The 22813-nt window shown below is 45.7% G+C and overlaps 1 protein-coding gene across 1 annotated transcript in view; it reads left to right on the forward strand.

Annotated features, from left to right (window-relative positions):
* The window catches only part of EXOSC5 (exosome component 5), a 149559-nt gene that overhangs the window by 30100 nt on the left and 96646 nt on the right, over positions 1 to 22813 (forward strand). Inside the window, exon 4 of the mRNA XM_069207520.1 lies at positions 22426 to 22566. Within this exon, the coding sequence (XP_069063621.1) occupies positions 22426 to 22566 (141 nt within the window). The remainder of the gene's footprint in view (positions 1 to 22425; positions 22567 to 22813) is intronic.

Genomic DNA, 22813 nt, shown 5'->3' on the forward strand with positions numbered 1-22813 from the left:
CCAACACTAATTCACCTCACTCCAATCCAAACCACTGACTCCAATTCAATGCACTACAACCCACCACACTCCAATCCTTCCAACCACAATCTAATCTGCCCCAGTTCGCCCCATTCTAAACAAAAACAGTCTCCACCATTCCAAAACAATCTGTCCCACTCCAATCCAAAACCATCTGCCCCTCTCCCATCTGCCCCACTCAAACCAAAACAATCTGCCCCACTTCAATCTGCTGCAATGCAAAACAATGTGCCCCACTTCAAGCCAAAACAATCTGCCCCACTCCAGTCCACCTCACTTCAGTCTGTCCAACTTTAATCCAAAACAATCTGTCCCACCCCAATCCATCCAAACACCCATCTGCCCCACTTAAATCCAAAACAAATCTGTCCCACTCCCATCCACCTCACTCCCATCTACCCTGCTCAAGTCAAAAACAATCTGTCCCACTCCAATCCGTGCCACCCCAATCAGCCCCACTCCAATACACTCCACTCCAATCTGCCCGACTCAATTACAAAACAATACGTCCCACTCCAATCCAGTCCACCTCACCACAATCCAATCCACCCCACTCCATCCCAATTCATCCCACTCCAATCCACCCCTCTCCCTTCCAGGCCTCTCCACACCAGCCCAAACACCTCACTCCAATCCTCCCCACTCCAGTCATCCTTAATACAATCTGCCCTACTTCAATGTGCCTCACTCCAGTCTGCCACACTCCAATCCAAAACAATCTGCCCCTCCAGTCACCCCCACTCAATCTAAAACAATCTGTCCAACTCCGCCCACTCCAGTCTGTCCCATAACAATCTAAAACAATCTGCCTCACTCCAATCTGCCCATTTGAATCCAAAATAATCTGCCCCAATCCAGAACAGTCTGCCCCACGCCAGTCTGCCCCCATTTCAATCCAAAATAACAGCCTGCCCCACCACAGTCCACCGCACCTCAAACCAATCCACCCCACATCAATCCAATCCAGCCCAGTCCAATCTACCCCACTTCAATCCAACACACCTCATCCCAATCCACCCCACTTCAATCCAACCCACCCCACTCCAATCAAGTCCACCGCTACCCATTCAGCATCACCCTAATTCAATCCACCCCACTCCAGTCCAATCCAGTCCACATTAAGTCACCCTACTCCAGTGCAAACTACCTTCATCTACCCTTCTCCAATCAATCCATCCCACACTAATCCAGTCCACCCCACACTAATCCACCCCATCCCACACTAATCCAGTCCACCTCACATCTACCAAGTTTAACCCTCTCCAATCCAATCCACCCCACTCTAGTCCAGTTCACCACAATCCATTGCACTCCACTCCAGTCCACCCCAATCCACCCCACCGTTATCATAATCTAGCCCAATCCACCACACACAATCCAATCCACCCCACTCAGTTCAGCCCACCTCACTCCACTTCATCCACTCCACCCCAATCTGATACACCCCCTCCAGTCCACCCCACTCAATCTAATTCACTCCACCCCAATCCAGTCCACCCTAGCCCAATCCAATCCTCCCCCCTCCGGCCCACCCCACCTCATTTCAATCCACTCCAGCCCACCCCATCCCATATCAGTCCACCCCACCAAAATCCAGCCTACCCTACTCCAGTTCCACACCACCTCATCCCATTTCAGTCCACCCCACTTCAGTCCATCCACCCCACCACACTCCAATTCACCCCACTCCAGTGCAATCCACCCCACCCCAATCCAAACCATCCCACCCCAATCCAACCCATCCCACTGCAGCCAACCACACCCCAATCCAATCCACCCCACCACATATCAGTCCACCCCACTCCAAGCCAATTCACCCCACCCTAATACACTTCACCACAATTGAATCCACCCTACTCAATCCCAATTCACCCCTCTCCAATCCACACCACTCCCATCCAATCCACCCCACTCCCTTCCAGTCCAACCACACCAGCCCAATCCACCCCACTCCAGTCATCCTTAATACAATATGCCCCACTCCAATCCAATCCAATCCAAAACAATCTGCCCTTCTCCAGTCTGCCTCACGCATTCCAAAACAATCTCCCACTTCAGTCTGTCCCATTCCTTTCTAAATCAATCTGCCCCACTCCAGTCTATCCCACTCAATCCAAAACAATCTGCTCAATTTCAATCCAGGACAACCTGCTCTACTCAATCCATTTCATTCTGCCCCACCCCAGTCTGCCCCACTTTAACCAAAAAAGCCTGCCAAAACAACCCACTCCAGTCCAAAACAATCTGCCCCACTCCAATCCACCTTACATCACCTCAATCCAACCCATCCCACATCAGTCCAGTCCTGCCCAGTCCAATCTACCCCACTGCAATTCAATACACCTTACCCAAATCCACCCCACCCCATTCCGATCCTCCCCACCCCATTCCGATCCTCCCCACCCCATTCCGATCCTCCCCACTCCAGTCTAATCCATCCCACTCCAGTCTGATCCATCCCACCCCAGTCTGATCCGGCCCCACCCCATTACGATCAGGCCCCAATCCAGTCTGATTCATCCCACTCCAGTCTGATCCCCTACTCTAGTCCAACCCACCCTACTCAAACCCATACCACTCCAGTCAAGTCCACCGCTAACCAGTCATCCTCACTCCACTCCACCCCACTCCAATGCAGTCCACTTAAATCCCACCACTCCAGTCCAATCCAGTCCACATTAACCCACCCTACTCCAGTGCAAATCACCTTAATCTACCCCACTTCAATCCAGTACACCCCTCTACAGTCAATCCACCCCACACTAATCCATTCCATTCCACTCCAAACCAACTTTCTCCAATCCATTCCACCCGTTAGTCCAATTCATCACAATCTACTCCACTCCAGTCCAATCCACCCCACAACCTATACAGTCTACCCCACCCCAGCCCAATCCACCACACTCAGTCCAATCCACCCCACTCAATCCAGTCCACCTTACTCGACTCCACCCCAAACCGATACAACCCAATCTGATATACCATACTCCAGTCCACTCCATGACAATCCAGTCCACCTCAGTCCACCCCAATCCAATCTAATACTCCCCTTCAGCCCAACCCATTTCGGTCCACTCCACTCCATCCAATCCCACTCCATTCCAACACCACCCCTCCCCAGTTCAGTCCACCCCACTCCAATCCATCCAGCCTACCCTGATCCAATCCATCCCACTGCAAGCCACCTCAAACCAGTCCACCCCATCCCAATCCACCCACCACATCCCAGTTCAATCCACCCCACTCCAATTCATCCCACCACACTCCAATCCACCCCATTCTAATCTACCCCAGTCCAGTCCAACACACCCAACACTAATCTAATCCAATCCACCCCACTCCAATCCAATCCATCTCACTACAGCCCACCACACCCCCGTCCAATCCACCCCACTCCAATCTACCCAACTTCACTCCACCCTCCAATCTACCCACTCTATCCCAATCCACTCCCCACCCCACACCTTCCCAGTTCCGTTCATCCCACTCCAGTCAATTCATCCAGCCTTTCCCAATCCAATCAACCACACTCCAATCCACCCCACCCCACTTCAATCCAGCCTAATCCACTCCAGTCCACCACACCCCTGTCACTCCAGTCCAAACCACCCACCTCAATCCAATATAATCCACCCCAATCCCATCCACCTCACCCCATTACAATCCATCCTACACAATCAATGCCACCCCACTACTTCAATCCACTCCACCCTAGTCCACCCCACTTTGACTCCCTGCCACAGAACCACTGATCTCCACTCCCCTCTACTCAAGTATATGATTCTCTACTCCTGCTCGACTCTACGACATTCCAACAAATCCACTATATGACACTCTACTCCCTCACCCTACTCTGACACTTCACACCACCATGCTGAACAGTAGCCATACTAGTGTACAACATGGACAAACACATTGCCAAAATTCAATAGCTCTTGTATAGGTGAGACCTATTGGCTTTGCCAGTGCTTGTTGTGGTCTGTCCGGACAGCACAGCTGTCCCCAGACCGTTATGTGAGCACCACTAGAGAGGGGCTTTGGCTCCGCTCACATATTGTGAGTCAGCAGAACATGTTTTGATTGGGCAGAAGTGTGCTTCCATAAAAAGGTGTTTGTCATGTACACAGCTGTGATCATGCTCTTTATTTATCCAGCTGTCTGAGCTTGAACTTTCAGGGGCATACACATGCCATTGCAATGCTATAAAAGAGCTTATAAAACTAGGAAATATATGGTATTTTTCTCTGGCAGTAGCACAGATGGATGTAGGGCAGTCATTAACCTACATGAATGTTTGTCCGGCTTGACACTGCAACAGTCACCTGACCTTTTAATCTATGCCAGTATTATTCCACAGTTCTTTGCTTGCACACAAATACATATCCATTCTCATGCTGTTTACTTGCAAAGCTTCACATTACCATATAATGTTCCTTAAAAATCCAGACCTATTTGTATTGATTATGCTTGTTTACATTTATTTTTACAATTAATCATTTTTACTTATAGTATTTGCAAACATGCACGCCATCGTTGGATGGTGGCATTTTTACTTTCTAGTCCATAACAAATGTAGTGTCTGTTGCATAGCTTTCCAAAAAAATTAAAAAACTGTTGGTTTACCAGGGCCAGACTTGTTGATCATGCCAATGCTTGTTTCTTTATTGCATCCAGACGTATCACAAAATACACACACCACTAAAACAACTCAGACCTATTAGTTTTACCACCACTTGTTAGCATTAGCAGCTAAATAAGTAACACATTATTTTGTTCTGAATAAATAGAATTGACAATGTTTCAATTCTGATGATGAGAACGGCGAATCAGCTATAACTAAGGTATGTAGAAGGCAGAGTGTATTCAGAGTGTCTCAATCATGCCTGTTTTCTCCTTCATATTCTGAAAACTCTTTGTTAGACAGATACAGCCTTTTCTCCTCGCATCTTTCTGATATCCCTGCATCTACAGCTTGCATTTCATCTCACCAGCCTTCATCGGTCTTTTTACTCTGTCCTTTTTCCATGTACTTCTTGTCTTCCCTCTCCCTCTCACCCTCTCTCTCCAACCCCATCTGTTTCTCTCTCTCCCCCAACCTCTCTCTCTCCTCTCACTTAATACAGCATTTTCCTTTCAATTGGTGCTGTCAGTATTTCACCACAGATATATTAGGCTTGGGTGGAGTTCCCGAAGTTCTGCTACGCGTAACTTCGCAAAGTGCCAAAATAAATTCCACTGTGCTACACGGAGTTTTGTGAGCAGTCGAGTTTGGGTATGTCGTGCTGTTCGTGCTGATCTTCAGCACAAGCAGTTTCTCCCACATTGTAAAATCAACGTGAACAGCATCATGCAGAGTGCCACAGGGCGCTAACTTCTTTCTGCCACTCAAGTAGATTTTCTACTCGAGCTTCAGCTTCCTCAATGTGAGCAGCAGCTTTCTCAATGCGGGCGGGCGACCTGCTGCCCGCATTCTCCGACATAGCAATTTCTCTCACTCACCAACTTAACGTTGGCGAGCCGCATGAGAGAAAAACTTCACTTCGTGGAGTTTTTTTAGAACTCCATGCTCCGGATGGAGCGCAGAGGGGGCAAGACTCTACGAACTCTGTCGGCGGAGCGGAATTCTTCGTCAACCCCTAATATATACCTCTTTTACACTTTCAAATAAAATGGTAATTGCAATTGGCACCTCTGTGACCATTTCATGATCACCTTTATGACTCCCTGATGAGCACTGTGAGAAACTTGAAACTTGCATCTCTTTCAGCCTCAACCCCAGAGCTCTAAATTGTGCCTCGTCATAAACACCCATCCTCTACTGAACCTGACCTCATGCAGAAACTAGAGGCGATTGATTAATAGTATGCAAGAGTCATATGTGGCATACAAAACCACAGAAACACAATATATAGAGAAAATCTATTCCTTTTAGAGAATGTAAGAGGAAATAAAGCATGGGAAATGTATACAGATGCTGCATCACTGACATGATTTGCCATAAATGCTTTAGTTGTCATTGAGAAATCTATCGTTGGTTTTGCTTGTAAAGTTTAGGACTTGAATGCAGGGACCGGAATTTACCAGGTTCAAAGTAACATTTTTATTTAGCTGTGGTTTTGAGACATGGCAGTACCCGCCGTACTTGAAGACTTGACTACATGGTTCTCTAAATTCGTTGTCAGTAAATGCGATTCTTATGCTGTTCAAGTATGCTACGTGGTTAGTAGTTGCCATTTCCTCACTGGCCAGGCGGAGGCAGCATCGGCGCACTACTTATTTTTACCTTTCCAGGGTGAGCTCTAGTGTGCGTGTAAAACATTCCCTGACATTCAGATGTGATCAGTGACGCTCCAGTAGACTTCACGCAACGCTCAACCAAGCGCTTTTTCAACGAGAGGCGGGGTGGGCGCGGGGAGTTACGTTTTCTCTAATGTCACATCTAGCTGTTTCCGTCTCGTCTGGAGAAATGTCGGAATAAGGCCACGATGTATTTAAGGAAACGGAGACACATCATAAAACACCGAAGAAAAGATTTTTGAAATGCCAAGGACGGCCAGAGGTTGACAGCTGGTTATGATGCTAAACATGCTCCTTCTAAGTCGGTAACGCCTCATAAAAGCCTTTGCAGTGCCGCGCGAAGTGAGGGTGACCACATCACGTTCTTGAAAGTTGCCAGAAAAATAAAAATAAAACTTTTGCCATTTCTCACTCACAGGCACCAGTGTGTGCGCAGTGGGTGGAGCTAGGGCCCCTGTCCTAGGAGAAAGTAGGTTACAGTGCCTTTGTGCGTCACACACAGTTTGTTGCTTGGTGTCTTGCCTGCATATACATTTATTTATAAATCGGTTGGTTATTCCTTGAAGCATTATCAAGTTCAGAATCCACCCACAGACTGCATGAATTATCACTGCAGGGATTCTGTCTCGTGCATAAAGTGAATTGGAACTACATTTCGAGTCACCTGCAGATTGTTTAATCCCCAAAATGTAATTGCTACTCATTTGCTGATCTTGTTGACGCTTTTAAATGTTATTTGATATTGCAGTGGCATGAAATAAAGGTGCTCTTCTGTTCTAACACGATAAACGTGCTCCATCTTTACAATTCTTGTATTCCATCCAGTCTGGAGATGACATTTCATCAGTCCACGTGAAAGGAGCAGTGAAAATGCGAAAATGGGCCGCCAAAATAATGCCGCAAAATAGAACGTGCAGAGGATGAGTTGCAAAACGAATTTTTAGCAGTGAGCGCATATACCTGGTAGCGTGATCATGGCTACCAAGCTGTCGGTGTGGGAAGGTGACACCACTCACTGTTCTACGCAAAGCCAGGCTGTGTAGTATGAATGAGCTGACTTCTTCCATGAAAGTCGTTTTTAGGATCCAGCCTGCGAGAGTACACGCTAGCGAGTCTCTTGTTAAATAAAAAGGGCTTGAAACATGCCCATTGTTTACCGGTTGTTTGCTTGCCGACATTATTCTTTACAGCCTCGTAACTGGTCACTGCTGACTTACCATCATTTCTGTTCCTGACTGTGGAGCAAGGACTAAGCACTGATTGATTCAACTTAATCAGTGCCTGTCCTCTGCTCCCGACATGACTGAGGAACTTCATTTTAACTTATAGGGACCTGCAAACAGAAGGTGTGTGACTGGCAAAAACGGTCTTAGCAGGACAAACAAAATTGCAAAGTTTTATTTTCTATAATTAACTCTTGTCTTTTATTTTACCAAGTCTTCTTTTCTTACTTTGCACTCATGTTTTGCTTTTGCTCGTGGGTGCTGTTTTCAAAAGATGAGGATTATCTTGTTCTAAATATTGCAAATCAACATTGTTTCTTTCTTATGTGTAGATTCCGAAATTATGCTTTATCACATAATCATGTAGTACACCCCAAACCACCCCACTTCAATCCAATCCGCCACACTACAACCAATGCTAGTCCACCCCACCTCACCCCACACCAATCCATCCTACTCAATCCAATTCACCCCACACCAATCCAGTCCACCCTGCTCCAGTCCACCGCACTCCAGACTAAACCACTCACCCTAATCCTCTCCAATCCACCACACTCCAATCCCCCACCTCACTCTAATCCGCCCCAACTCCAATAAACAACATTCTGCTTCACGCCAGTCCTAAACAATCTGCCCAACTCCAATCTCAAGCAGTCTGCCCCATGCCAGTCCAAAACAATCAGCCCCACTCCAGTTTGCCCCCAATCCAGTCTCAGACAATCTGCCCACTCCAATCTCAAACAGTCTGCCCCACTCCAATCTGCACCACACCAATTCAGAACAATCTGCCCCACTCATTCCAAAACAACAAACTACCACACTCCAATCTGCCTATGCCAATCTACAACAGTCTTCCCCACTCAAATCTACCCCACCCCATTCCAAAACAATCTTCCTCACTCCAATCTGCCCCCAGCAATCTGTTCCACTCCAGTCCAAAACAATCTGCCAAGCTCCAGTCTGCCCCCGGCACTCTGTCCCACTCCAGTCCAAAACAATCTGCCTCCGACACTCTGTCCCACTCCAATCCAAAACAATCTGCCCCACTCCAATTTCCCCTCCTGCAATCCACAACAATCCACCCCACTCAGTCCAAAACAATCTGCCCCACTCCAATCCAAAACAGCCTGCCACACCCCAATCTGCCCAGCTGAAATTCACAACAATCTGCCACACTCAATCCAAAAGAATCTGCCCCACTCCAGTCTGCCTACTCAATCTAAAACAATCTGCCCCACCCAATCTGTCCCTCCCCAATCCGCCCCACTCCAGTCCACTCCATTCCAATCTGCCCCACTCCAGTCTGCCCACTCCAGTACGTCCCACTCCAGTCTTGCCCTCTCCAACCTGCCCCACTCCAATCCACCGCACTCCAATCCACCCCACTTAAATCTGCTCCACTCCAATTCCCCCCACTACAGTCCAAAACAATCTGCCCCAATCCAAACCAAAAGAATCTGCTCCACTCCAAATTAATCTGCACCCTCCAATGCGAAACAGTCTTCCAACCGTAATCTGCCCCACCTCCAATCCAATTCAGTCATCTCAATCCAACCCACCCCACCCCAATCCACTCCATGCAATCCATCCCACTCCAATCCAAAACGATCAGCCTCACTACAGTCTGTCCCACTCCAATCTGCCCACCCCCATCCAAAGCAGTCTGCCACACTACAATCCCAAACAATCTGCCCCACTCCGGTCTGCCCCACTCCAATTTCCCTCACTGTAATCCAAAACAGTCAACCGCATTCCAATCCAAAACAATCTGCCCCACCGAAATCCACCCCACTCCAATCCAATTCAATCCACCGCATCGCAATCCAATCTACTGTAATCCACGCTAATGCAGTCCACCCCACTACAATCCCAAACAATCTGCCACACTCCATTCTCTCACTCCAATCTATCTGCCTTACTCCAATCCAAAACAATTTGCCCCACTCCAGTCCAAAACAATTTGCCCCACTCCCATCCAAAGTAATCTTCCCCACTCCGATCCTCCCCACTCAATCCAAAATTATCTACTCCACTCCAGTCTTCCCCACTGCAATCCATAGGAATCTGTCCCACTCCAGACCACCCCACTCTAATCCATCACAATCCAATCCACTGCACCCCAATCCACTCCACTCCACTCAAAAACAATCAGCCCCAGTACAGTCTGTCCCACTCCAATCTGCCCCACCCCAATCCAAAGCAGTCTGCCCCACTTCAATCCCAAACAATCTGCCCCACTCCAATTTCCCCCACTGTAGTCCAAAACAGTCAACCCCATTCCATTCCAAAACAATCTGCCCCTCTGAAATCCGCCCAACTCCCATCCAGCCCATCACATCGCAATCCAATCTACTATAATCAGTTGACTCTAATGCAATCCACCCCACTACAATCCCAAACAATCTGCCACACTACAGTTTTTCACTCCAATCTACCCTACTCCAATCCAAAACAATCTCTCCCACTGCAATAACAATCTTCCCACTCCAACCCAAAGTAATCTTCCCCACTCCAATCCTCCCAACTCAATCCAAAATTATATACCTACTCCAGTCTTCCCCACTGCAATCCATAGCAATCTGTCCCACTCCAGACCGCCTCACTCCAACCCAGAACAACCTGCCCCACTCCAATCCAAAACAATCTGCCTCACTCCAATCCAAAACAATCTCTCTCCCTGCAATAACAATCTTCCCACTCCAATCCAAAGTAATCTTCCCCACTCCAATCCCCCCAACTCAATCCAAAATTTTCTACCATACTCCACTCTTCCCCACTGCAAACCATAGTAATCTGTCCCACTCCAGACCACCCCACTCCGATCCAGAACAACCTGCCCCACTCCAATCTGCCTCACTCCAATCCAAAACAATCTACCCAAATCCAATCTGCCCCACTACAATCCAAAACAATCTGCCCTACTCCTGTCTTCCTCACTCCAATCCAAAACAATCTGCCTCATTCCAGTCTGCTCCACTCCAGTGAGCCCCTTTCCAAACCACCCTCTCCATCCCTTTTGACCCCTCTTCAATCCAGCCCAATGCCCCCCACAAATCCTATACAGCCCAATTCGATCTACCCCACTCCAATCCAATTCATACCCATCCACCCCACCCAGCTCCACCCAAATCTGCCCTACTCCAATCCAGTCCAGCACAGTCCACTGCTCTGCACTCCAATCCAATTCCAATCCACCGCCCCACTACAGTCCAGTCCACCCCAGTCCAACCCTCCCCACTCCAATCCAACCCACTCCAATCCACCCACTCAAACCTATTCTATCCATTCCACGCCAGTCCATCCCATTCCAGTCCATATCACATTAATCCACCTCACTCTTTCCAATAAAGTCCACCTTAATCCAGCCGACTTCAAACCACCTTAATCCACTCCAGTTCAATCCAGTCCAAACCCCTCCAACCCACCCTCTCCAAAAATGTACCTACTCCAAAAAGTCCACCCCAATCCAATCCAGTCCAATTCACTCAAATCCAGTATACCCCACACCAGTTCAGTTCACCCCACTCCAGTACAACCCACCGCAAACCACCCCACTCAAATCAGTCCACTCCCCACCACTCCAGTGCACCCCTCTCCAATCCACCCTACTCTAGCAATCCACCCCAGTTCAAAAGTCGACTCCAGTCCAATCCACCCCACCCTATCCACCCCATTCCAGTCTACCCAAATTTAGTCCACCCCAATCTTGTTCAACCCACCCCGTCTAATCTACCCACTCAATCCAGTTCATCCCAATCCAACCACTCACCTCCATGCAATCCACCTTGCTCCACCCAACTACAGTCCAACCCAATCCATTCCACCCGCCCCATTTCAGTCCACTGCACTCCAATTCATCCCACTCCAATCCACCCCACATTACTCCAGTCCACCCCACTCTACTCTACCCACCCCACCCCACTTCAGTCCACCATCCTCCAATCCAAACATTCAGCTCACCCACTCCAAACAAATCTAGTCCAGTCCACTCCACTCCAAACCAGTGAATCCAGTCCTCCCCACTCCAGCCCAGTCCCCCCTACTCTAGTCCAGTCCACCCCACACTGGTCCGATCCACCCCAGTCAAACCAATGAATCCAATCCACTCCATTCCAATTCACCCCTCTCTAAACCACACTATTCCAATTGAGTGCACCCCATCAAAGTCCTATCACTCCAATTCAATCCATCAACCCCAATCCAATCTAATTTACCCCAGTTGAATGCACCACACTCCAATCAAGTCCACCTCACCCTTTTTAAACCAATAATCAAGTCCACCCACGCCAATCCACCCTACTATACTCCAATACAGTCCACCAGACAACCTCAGTCCACTCCCTCTCACTCCTTCCTATTTCACCCCACTGCACTCTACTCCACTCCACATTACGACACTGCACTCGGACATTCAACCACTGAACTCTACCGCCCTCTACTCCCCCCTACTCCACTCTGCAACACTCTACTTCAGCATCGCTACCCCTCCACTCCACTATATGACCCTTAATGTCACTAACTTTTAGCCGTGCTGAACAGCAGCCACACTGGTGTACAACACGGCAAAAGACGCATTGCAAAGCCAATAGCTCTTTTATAGGCGAGACCTGTTGGTGTTGCCAATGCTTGTTTTTCATCTTTTCACAGATTGTTCTTTAACCGTTCAGCATCAAGGAACAGCATTATAAAACCTGAGCATTATATCGCCACTTCTTTCCAAACTTCTGGATGCCACTTCTCAGTGAACCAATGCAACTGATCAGATTGGTAGATAGAATTATGGTCTTCCTCCTTTCAGCATCAAGATTTAAAGAAGTCAACATGACTGCTCGATTGGAAGGACACTCCTTTGTCTCTCCGTATCAAAAACCAACTCTAAATTGCAATTGGGAGACCAACTGTCATATCGGTATGAGCACCCTTCGCCACTTGGAGGCAATACGTTATTTCATATCGATAAGTACAATCTGTTTCCACTAGAAACCTCCATCAGACTCTGGAAACCTCTGCTCTGCAAATATACAAGAGCTTTTTACATAATCTTCCCCTAATGCACCATTTTCACCCACCCAGCCTTCCACAACACATGTATAATCAATCACACATAAATAAATGTGCACAGTCTTTGGAGAATGACCGGAGACTGCACAGCCTCTCACTTTTAAAATTGCAGAAGAATAAGTAGTGCTACATAATGTCCTCAGGGTCCACTTTGGTTGACTGTCATCAGAAACTTCCTCCATGCCATCACTTCCTTTCCTACTTGTGTCAATACCAACGTCATCCTTGCCCCTTCACACGTCTCCTCCACCTTATCGGCACTACTCTTCCTTGACTACCTTCTCCAACCCAGCCATCCACCCAAGCACATTCAGTTCATCCATTATTCTCAACTGCTTAACCACATGACTTAAATGTAATACTTAGTTACCCTGATCTCCCACGCTACCCTAACCATATGCCAACAATACCTGGTTTGTGTGTGCATACCCACAAATACTTTTGTTGTTGTTGTTGTAACAATTGGTTATTAGCTTAAAAAAGCACAAGTTAGTACATTCATAAGTGCTGGCCACAAAATACCCCTTTACATAAACCTTGCCCAGACTTACAACTTTGGAACTTGGCATTGAAATAAACCCCATAATTATAATACCCCTCCTCCTCTTCGTCCGTATTAAGAAAGACTACATTCCACCATGTCGCTTCTCACCTGCTTTGTCCTTCTCTGTTCTTGTCCTCTGTTGTTTAGCAAGTCAAAAGTTACCCACAATTCTCATACATTTTTTATATATTGTCATTGAGTCACAACACGCAACCTTTATATACATCTTCAAACCACGGCCTATGTAACTAAACTTTTGTGGTCTTCCAAAGTCTTAGTATCCTGACTTTTGCTGTCAACAGTGCCGTTGACAGCCAGCTCTTTACATGTAACATCAGTGTAGACAGTGCTTAGAAATCATGCAAAAGTACTGTCTGCTCTTGAACCATCAAAGGCTCCCCCAGTTCGACCTCAACAGTGGACCATATTTTCTGCCCTTATTCAGATACCTTTTAACTCTCCCATAGGATATGTACGATGCCCCTTCATTCGTTCCTTCACTGCCAGCAGTGTGATTACAAACTCGCTCTGTGGAGCTTTAGTGGAGTGTATTGACATTGGTGTAGAATCTTAAAGTGGCTATATTTTGACCACACCTCCCTCAGACCTTGGCTGTGGTCATTCATCAGTTCTTCCCAGTCTTTGTCATCGAACAATTTGTAAGTCAGTCTTCCCACCACCGCCTTAACCCCCCCTCCTTACCATTTTGGAGGAATAAGCCTAGTCTGTGAGGAGGGTATAAAACACCAAAATTATGCCTAAAGTTTTTCCACTTGTGTACCGGTTTGTGAAACTGAGGGGGGGGGGGGGGGGGTGGTGCGACCTACAGTGCCTTTGTAACTGCTACACGAAAAGCGCTCTTCAGTTGTGTACATCTCCAGAACTGTGTGTCTTGGAGACCAAATTCACTCTGCAAGTCCCAAAAAGAATTGAGATTTGAGCTCTCCCTCTTTAATCACGTCTGACAAACAATTAGTGTAATTGTGGCTCCAGTTATGAATGAGAATATATGTTTGTCTATTTGACGTAGAAGAGCCCTGGGGGCTAGTAGAAGCAGCATTCCAAAAATACAAATAAGTTAAATTTGGGTACAACAGTCATTTTAACCACCTGCACCCTGGTTTCCATTCTGTGGGCTTCGTCCTTTCCCAGTGGCTTCAAGAAAAATAGTTTTGAGTTTAATTTTTTGCTTTCACATAAAATGACCAACGTATATGACTCCAACCTTGAGAAATGAGCATGGAGACTCATCTTGTGACAAAGGTGCTGTAACCGGGAGCTTCCACCTCAGAACCCCTTCTCCCATTTAATGAGGTTGTCACTGATTCCCCAATGGGATCTGAATTAGGTTTTTACTTTTTCTGCTGAATGCTCCTTTTGAGCCTCTCCACCATTGTCCTCTCAGGCTTCTCACTTTGAAACTCCCTTTCCTTGTGGCCATTACATCTGCCCTCAGGGTGAGTGAACTGCAGGCATTGTCATCTAAGCTGCCTTACCTTTCTTTCAATCCTGACAAAGTGGTGCTTCCCGCTAGGGTCTCCTCCAAAAGTGGTTATGCCCTTTCATGTAGGCCAATCCATCACCTTGCTTACTTTTTATGCCCCCCCCTCATCCTTCTAAGGCAGAGGAGAGACTCCACTGTCTGGACTCAAAAAGACTGTTGGAGTTCTACCTTGATCATACAAAAGAGTTCAGGGTGTATGGCCAACTCTTTGAAGGTTATGTGGGTGCAAAGAAAGGTTGAGCAGTGTAGAAGCTGACCATCTCTATATGGGTCATAGTCAGCATTAAGATCTGCTACGCACTGGCAAAAAAAACAACCTGTGAGGGTTTGTGTGCTGATTCTAGCCAAGCTAAAGTAGCGACCACTGCGTTATCACATCCTTGACTGTCAGGCAGCACTGTGGGCATGTGCACACGTTAACCAACCACTACTGCTTGGAAAGTGAGGTCTGTAGGAACGGGCACATTACCCGTTTGGTCCTGAAGGACTTTCTATTATGAACTTGGTTCACAGACCCACCTCAGAGGATGGTATTGCATTAATATCTATTCAAAGGTAAGGAATCTACATCTAAAAGTCACTAGCAGATGAACAAGTTACTTTTCTTCGGTAACACCTTATCTGGTAGAGACATTATCAATTCATGCACGTCCACAGTGTGTCATGAATTACCAGCTTAACAGAAGGATAATTGTGGCAATGTGGGTGTCCCAGAACCCCAACGTATATCAAGAATTATCTTGTTTGTGCAACAGATGCCAAAAGTATGGCATAATTACCACTATAGTGCCAGAGCCATCATTGTGCCACGGACGCCCCAGGAATTGCCTCTGCTGTGCCAGAGTGATCATTATGCCATGTTTGGGAACCACTGTGACTTTGATGCACACAATATATTAACAAAGACCAATTTTTTTGTCAGGACCATCAATATGCTAGAATGTGGCACCATCTGACTGTGGATGCTGTAAGTGTGCCAGGAATTACCATCATTATGCCAGCTTGAGCATTTTCCCAGGGGCAACATGCCTCGGTTATCTGTAGGCCATGAAAGAATATTACCATTAAGTGTAGACCATAATTTTATTAGGGGTGGGCATTTTGGTTCCTTCCGAGGATACCCACAGATTTCAAGAATTACACCATTGTCCCAGGGATGGTTTTTACCATGGTGGGAACGGGCATCAAAGTAGGAATACCCCCAATTGACAGCAAATTACCTTCATGGTCCCAGGACCCGTATCAGTCAGGACGGGCATCCTGCCATGGATACCAGCCAGCTGCTCAGACGAGATTCCTAATGTTATGCAAGAGCCTCCATTTCACCTTGGGTGGGCCATTGGCATCCTTCCATGGATGACCCGTACTTACCAAGAATTATCATTGTGCAAGAGCCAGGATTTTAGCAGATTGGATAATAGATATTATCCCATGGGTGCCCACAACTTGACAAGAATTATCAACACTCTGCTAGGCATAGGTTTGAACCAGGTAGGCAGTAGGCACAACACTCATAGACTCCACACAAACAGCATACACACCCCAACCCAAGATTAAAAAAAAAAAAATAACATCTGCTTGTCACTTATGTCCTGACCCCTGCTGCTGTTCTGGCTGACTCTCTTTTCCTCTCTCCTGTCTACCGACATCTCTTGATTGGTGTTTTCAGGAGGCTGAGGTAGCATACGAGAGACCCATGTGCAGCCACTGAAGGGGTGATACAGGGAGCTTGTGAGGGGAGGTGCTTTTGCAGTAGACATGCCAGAAAAGGAGCATTTAGCAAACTGAAACGACTAGAAGGTGGGATGGGAGAATGGATCTAATAGGAGTACCCTGGGTAGTACCAGGAAGTGGACAAGAAGGAAATACGCAGTGAGGCGGGTCCTTGATGACGGGTCAAGGAAAGCGAGCTGTCCGCATTGGACCAAGGGGTAGAGGGCCATCGGCGGTGTGGTGGCGGATGTGGCCATTTAGTGGAAGGGGGCAATCAGAGGTGCTTGGGTGGCTCTCTGGCTTTTTGTCAGGGGTAAAAGCTGAGTTCCTGTTTCAATGGAAGTATACCTTTTTGTGTTTTTCTTCCCTTGAAAGAAAGGCATGGAAGGGGAGATTTTGTTCCTTTTTACTGTGAAGGTGGAGCGTTTCTTCGATGGGAAAGATGCCTTTTTGAGACTATAGCTACAAAGATTTAATTGAGGATGCTGCAGGTGAAATGACCGCAGCAATGTTTCCTTCTTGGTTCTTAAACTGTGGATGACTAACTGAAATAAAATACCGTTTTTTCATGCTTAGAAAATATAATTTAGAGAATAATCGTGTACAACTAATTCAAGATTCATTAGTTTCACAAAAAGTTTTAAATTCATTTGAATGTGTTGCCTGCTCTTGAAGCACAGTGGTTCTAGGCATACAGAATACAAGGATGAACCTTCCTGGGCTAAAGGACATGAGTCTGCTTTCTGGGCAGGATGAGCTGAAAGGTCCTCAGACCATCCAGATCCATCATCTGTGATTTGCAGGAAAGTTAATTATTGAAATGATTTATGAGTCTCTTTCAGTACTGCAATCACATTTGTTTTGTCGCAAATGTATCTGGAAAATTGTTTTATTCTCTTTCTAAAAAAACAATTTTGTGAAGGCCCCTTCAAATACTTCTGGGCTGGGTCACGATCACTCGCTTTGCTCACTCGCTCTTCGTATAAACATTTGACAGGATTGCTTTTAGTGTTAAGACAAGCTAGAAGCTTTATGTGGGGATCTCGATATGGGGAATTGGCAGCCTCTTCTTGTGCATGGGGCCATGTATTGCCCTTCCATGCACGAGCTACATAGGTGAGCCAACAAATGAACAGGGCAAGCAGAGCAGAGCAGAGCTGAGCCAAGGGACTGGCTTGCCTCTTAAAGCCTGTGCACGATACGAGCCCTGAAAATCATACAAAATCATCAAATAAAATATGGAAAAGTCAAATCATAATTAAAAGTGTATTTTTGTCACATGTGGATACATTGATAGCACCACCCCCAGGAGTACTTCGTCCCACTAGGCCCTGTGTGTGTGTCTAGTCTCACACCTGCTCTGCGCCAGGATAGTGCACTCTACAAATCTGCATACACAGAGCATTAAAAGTGATCGTTTTTAAACATGAACTTGGAACCATCCTGCCCCCACCCCGTCTACAGCGCCATTATGGAACTACGAGGCAAAACTGTTATTACCCGACCCCATATTCGTATAGATAGACCAACAGTATAATCTATTAAATCAAACGCAATATGTTATTATACATCTGGTATTCAGAACTCCAGTATTGGAATGGGCTTTTATTTGCGACAGTGAAGAAAAAGAGGATCGGTAAAATAAAATCTTTGGCTAAGATAACACAGTTTGGTTAAGCCCGGAAGCCAGGACTAATGAGGTCGTTTTGGTTTCACTTTGTACAAATCAGCACCTCTTGACAGATGTGACATCTCCTGTGACCTTTCCAGTGTCCTTATGTCCCACCCGGTGTTTGGTGACAGTACCGCACCCCTGCCATAACTTCATCACCAGAGCATGACGTGGATTTTTTGTATTCAGTGTGATGATCTCCAGCGCCTGCTGGCACCCCAGGCAATAAACAGCTGTCACCTTTGATGTGGGAGAGGGTAATCAACCGTGAAAGCCGTTTTTATTGCTCGTGTAATGCCCTGCCGTCTGGGTTATTGCTCCTGTCAGTGTGAGCTCGAGGACGGAGCCGATCTGCCGCGTGCAGCATCGGCGACCTCTGGATGCTTTGGCTGGTGGCAGTGAAGCATTCACGCTTGAGCCTCTGTGGAGGATCCACCTTATTTTGTCCATCTTATTAATGCACATTGCAGTTTGGTTTGTATGTTCTGAATTGTTCGTATTTACTGTATACGTTCAGCTCTCTTTTTTTCTTCTTTATGTTGTTGTGTACTATGATGCCTCAAAAAGCTCTGTTTTACTGCAACTCAATGTCTCTCCCAGGGACGCTTCTTCCGATATTATGTTTTTCTCCCTTGCCATCAATTTCCCATCCCATTTTGACATGCTCGTGCTCCCTCTGTCCCCACCCCCCCATGGGCTATTTCCATTTTATTACAGTTCCTTTACGTTCCTTCGGTTCTCTGGTTCCTGCGGTATTTATCTCATTACTTCCTTCATGAGCCCCGGCTCCCTATCTCTACTATCAGTCTCTTGTTCCCCGAGTCGTTACTTCCACCCCTTCCTCTGCCTTTACTTCCTCTTTATAGTTTCGGATATCCAAAATTTGCCAAAAGGCAGCTTATTTTATCATATAAAGTGCAAGATAAATATTTTGAGCTGTAGTGTGAAGGAGGTTGATGAGACATTCTCTATAGATCGTCCCATAACGTAACAACAGCAGAAACCCTTCTTGACAGAATACTGCTCCCAAGGTATTTTCTTCCTGGAATATGTAAAGCCTGGGTGAGAGTTCTAATCATTCTGATTGGTGAAGTAAGCCCCAACACTTATTAAATCAACCACAAAAGCTCTTGTTGACAAAAACTAGGAAGTTCTCTTCTTCCTGGAGTTTGTAGGGCTAAGTGAATGTTAACATGTGGATCCAAAGTCTTCAAAGTTCTGCACTTCCAGTAACCATCTCAGAATCGGAGTACTGGCTCCATTGAGCATTGTGACTCGTACTGTACTATGGTTTGTACTGTGGTGCCAGTGAAGGGCTGTTTGACATTCCAAGTGCAGATTTTGTCGAACACTTAAGCCATGACTTGAAAGAGCGTATTGAGGTTATATTCAACACTTACATTTAAAATTGTAACACTAAACTGTCCACATGTTGCTTAGAAAGCAGCATTATGAATTATTTACTATACATTTATTACATTGTTTTGCAGTAGTTATGAAAAAAGAATCTGATACAATTTATGTCAAACCCGTTTCCTTGAATTTAATCATTTTTTCTCTTCTCTCAGCTTCTCAGTTTGCAGTCCACCTTTTCTCTGTGGACTGTTACTCCATTGCTGATCTATTCCTCCTCCTCCTCCTCCTAGGCCCTACTGTTTTTTTTCATCTTAAGCCTCCTTTGTTCTGCCTTACCTCCCTCTTTTTCCTTTGCTTTCGTTACCCCCATTTACTCATCTAATGCCCCTTTTTTAAAATATATTTTTCCATTTGTCTCTCCCAGCCACTTTCTCCTCAGTAAGCATTTCCTACCACACCTACTTTCTGTATAGTGTTGTGGTAAAATCCGAAAGCAGACAAATACAGCTCTAGGTTCTACGCCTTATTGATCTTTTCCATTTTACCTTTACTATTTTCTGCATGCATTTGTCAGTTACTATTGTTTTAGGATTTGTAAGTTTTGCCACTCCGTCGTCCAAAATCTAATTTGAATTTGGACTATGCAAACAGTCAAGGCTCAGTTTATAGTCTATTATGCGGCTCCCAGAGAATCCTTCAAAGAATTGATAAGGCTAGACATCCAGGATAACAGGCTTCAATGGGAACCGTGTGTGAGGATCTCTGTTGAACTTTAGGGCGCAGAGGGTGTTGTTCACCAAAACCTGCCTCCAAAATTCTAGCCAAAAAAACGCAAAAATAAAATCGAGAGAAGATGACGGGCAAGAGCTAGCTCGAAAGGCCCATGCAGTCTCTCTGTGCGTTTTTTTCTGTCAAGTTCAGGAAAAAGTTCCATACCGATCTAGGCATACGAAAATGGCCTTAAGCAAGAACTTATGAGGCTGAGGTGTGGACTAATACTTTTAAAAGCATATAAATTTGCGCTTAAAAGGCTCATCTGACCATAATTGTCGACGGTGCGACCTTAAGCAGCAGTCATTAATGCACGCTGTTTGCCTTTATCCTTGCTTAAAGTGTTACTGGTTAAAGCCAGTATTTTGACACTTGGGCATAAATCAATGTAACAAAGCTATTACTGCATGTTTGAGTGGAGTAGATGCACAACTTTCAGCTAAGTGTGTGAAATTCCTTAGAGACACACTTAAGTTAGTGAACGTGAGTGCAGAGTGTTGCCAAAGCAGCAGCTGATTCGTCTCCACTCAACTCTAGCCTGAGAATAGCTGCTGCTGTGACTTCTTCTCAAATCTAAATGCGCCCTACACTTTACCACTGAACCTTTTAAGCCCGATGAGATTGCACTATGCTCTTCAATTTCCGGCCGTTGGCCTTGTTGCTACACCTTGGCCAGGACTAGTGGAGATTGCGTTTGGGAGGCCCCCAGTTATCACAAAACCACTTTAAGAATTTGGTGGGAAGTCTAACTTAATTTTTTAGTGCACGTTACCAATTGGCTTATGAATTGGTTCTATTAGGCTGGCCAGGACTAGTGCGAGTTAGACTTGATAGGTTCTTTGATACTGCAAAATGCCCTTTATGAACCTGGTTTTCTATTTAAGTTCAATGAAACTACACAGTGCACTTTGTTTACTTGTCTTTATCATGGGACCCTTCAAGGCCGATCAGATTGCACTGTGCACTTTAATCACCAGGCTACAGCCTCATGGTCACTCACATTCTTGACGAGAACTAGTAGGGATTAGGTTTGGTAGGCCCTCTGTTACCTTAAAAGCACTTTCTAAATTTGACAGGATTCCTTCTGGCTTTTAAAGCCTAATGAAATCGCTTAGTGCATTTTACCTATCAGTTTCTGAGCTTGTTCTTTTAGGCTGGATAGGACCAGGTCAAGTTAGGTTTGCTACTGCATTTTACAGACCTGATTTGCTTTTTTTAGTCCAATGAAATCGCACAGTCCATTTTATTTTTTTAACCTTGTTGTCCCAGCCTGGACTAGTGCGAGTTAGGCCCCGTAGGCCCTTTGAAATTGTAAAATGCACTTTATGAACCCGGTTGGAGTTCACTCAGCATTCGAAACCTAATGATATTCCTCAATGCGCTTTGTATGTTGGTTTACCCTTTTCCCTCCCGACTGGTGGGCTATGCACACTCAGACCTTACGCTCCTGGGTTTTGCCACTAGTGCATGGCAGGCGTCGCAGGGACCTGGGCATTCCATAATGCATTTTGGCATAGGCCAGACTGAGCATGTATGTTACTCATTTTGACCTCAGGGTTTGCATGTTAGTGATTTACGTCCTTAGTATTAAATGTTTCCCAGAAGTGCAGTCGTACTAATGGTGCCGTTTCTTAAACCTCCTTATTTTTTAATGCATCAATTTTGCCAAACTTTGTTGCTATTTTTAAAGTACATTCCATTTTGCTCTTTTTGGACCGAACGATGTCAACGAATTGAGTGGGCAGAACAGTGCTTTATTTGAAAGTTCATTTTTCATATCATGACTTTACTATAGATTGGAAACGATGTAATTAGTGAGCACTTTCATGACGGGGTATTTCCTTTTTAAGTTATGGTTTAAAATATCTATAAGCAATAAAAAAGTTACCGTTACCTTTGTAAGTTTTGTGCTCATTTGACTGTTTTTCCAACTTTGCCAAGTCACCATACAGATGGCTTTACACTTTTTTTTTATTTTGGAATTTCCGTCATGTGTTTTTTGTTAAAACTACACAGTACTGTTTTTATTCACCGAGAATAACTGTGTAAAATCAGACCTTTTTGCTACAAAGTCGCTGTTAATGCTGTTTATTTTCAAGGCTTTCTGTAGCTGGCACATATAACGGTGGTTCTGTCTGATTGAAACACTGATAACATAATACTAGGAGTGAAGGGTGGATAGTTGTATTTTCTTAATATAGTATGGCCTATGTGCAGAACTACCTCCCCGTTAAGTTGTTTTCCCTAAGCGTCGATATCCCAGCTGCTCTCATGCTGCCTGAATGCCGCCTGCATGGGCTTGATGGATGCTGGCCTGCCCATGACGTCTCTCTTCTGTGGGATCACCTGTGCTCTGGACCCAGATGGCAACATTCTGCTAGATCCCACCGCCAAGCAGGAAAAGGTGGGTGCCAGTCTTTCACAAAGTGCACATATTCTATCTGCATTGCTAGATGATGGGAACTGACATATTAGTTTGTGGTGAGGTGCAGTGAGGAAGAAAGGTGTCAGTCTTTGTTTCAGCTGCTGCCATTTTCGGATGCCTTTTTCGAAACCATCATAAGTGGCGCTCTATAGACTCCTTTGTAAAAAAAAAAAAAAAAACACGTTTAGAATTTGTGTTTTCAGCATCGGTACACATTTGGATACGT

The sequence above is a fragment of the Pleurodeles waltl genome, chromosome 9 (genome assembly GCF_031143425.1).
Source record: "Pleurodeles waltl isolate 20211129_DDA chromosome 9, aPleWal1.hap1.20221129, whole genome shotgun sequence".
NCBI lineage: Eukaryota > Metazoa > Chordata > Amphibia > Caudata > Salamandridae > Pleurodeles > Pleurodeles waltl.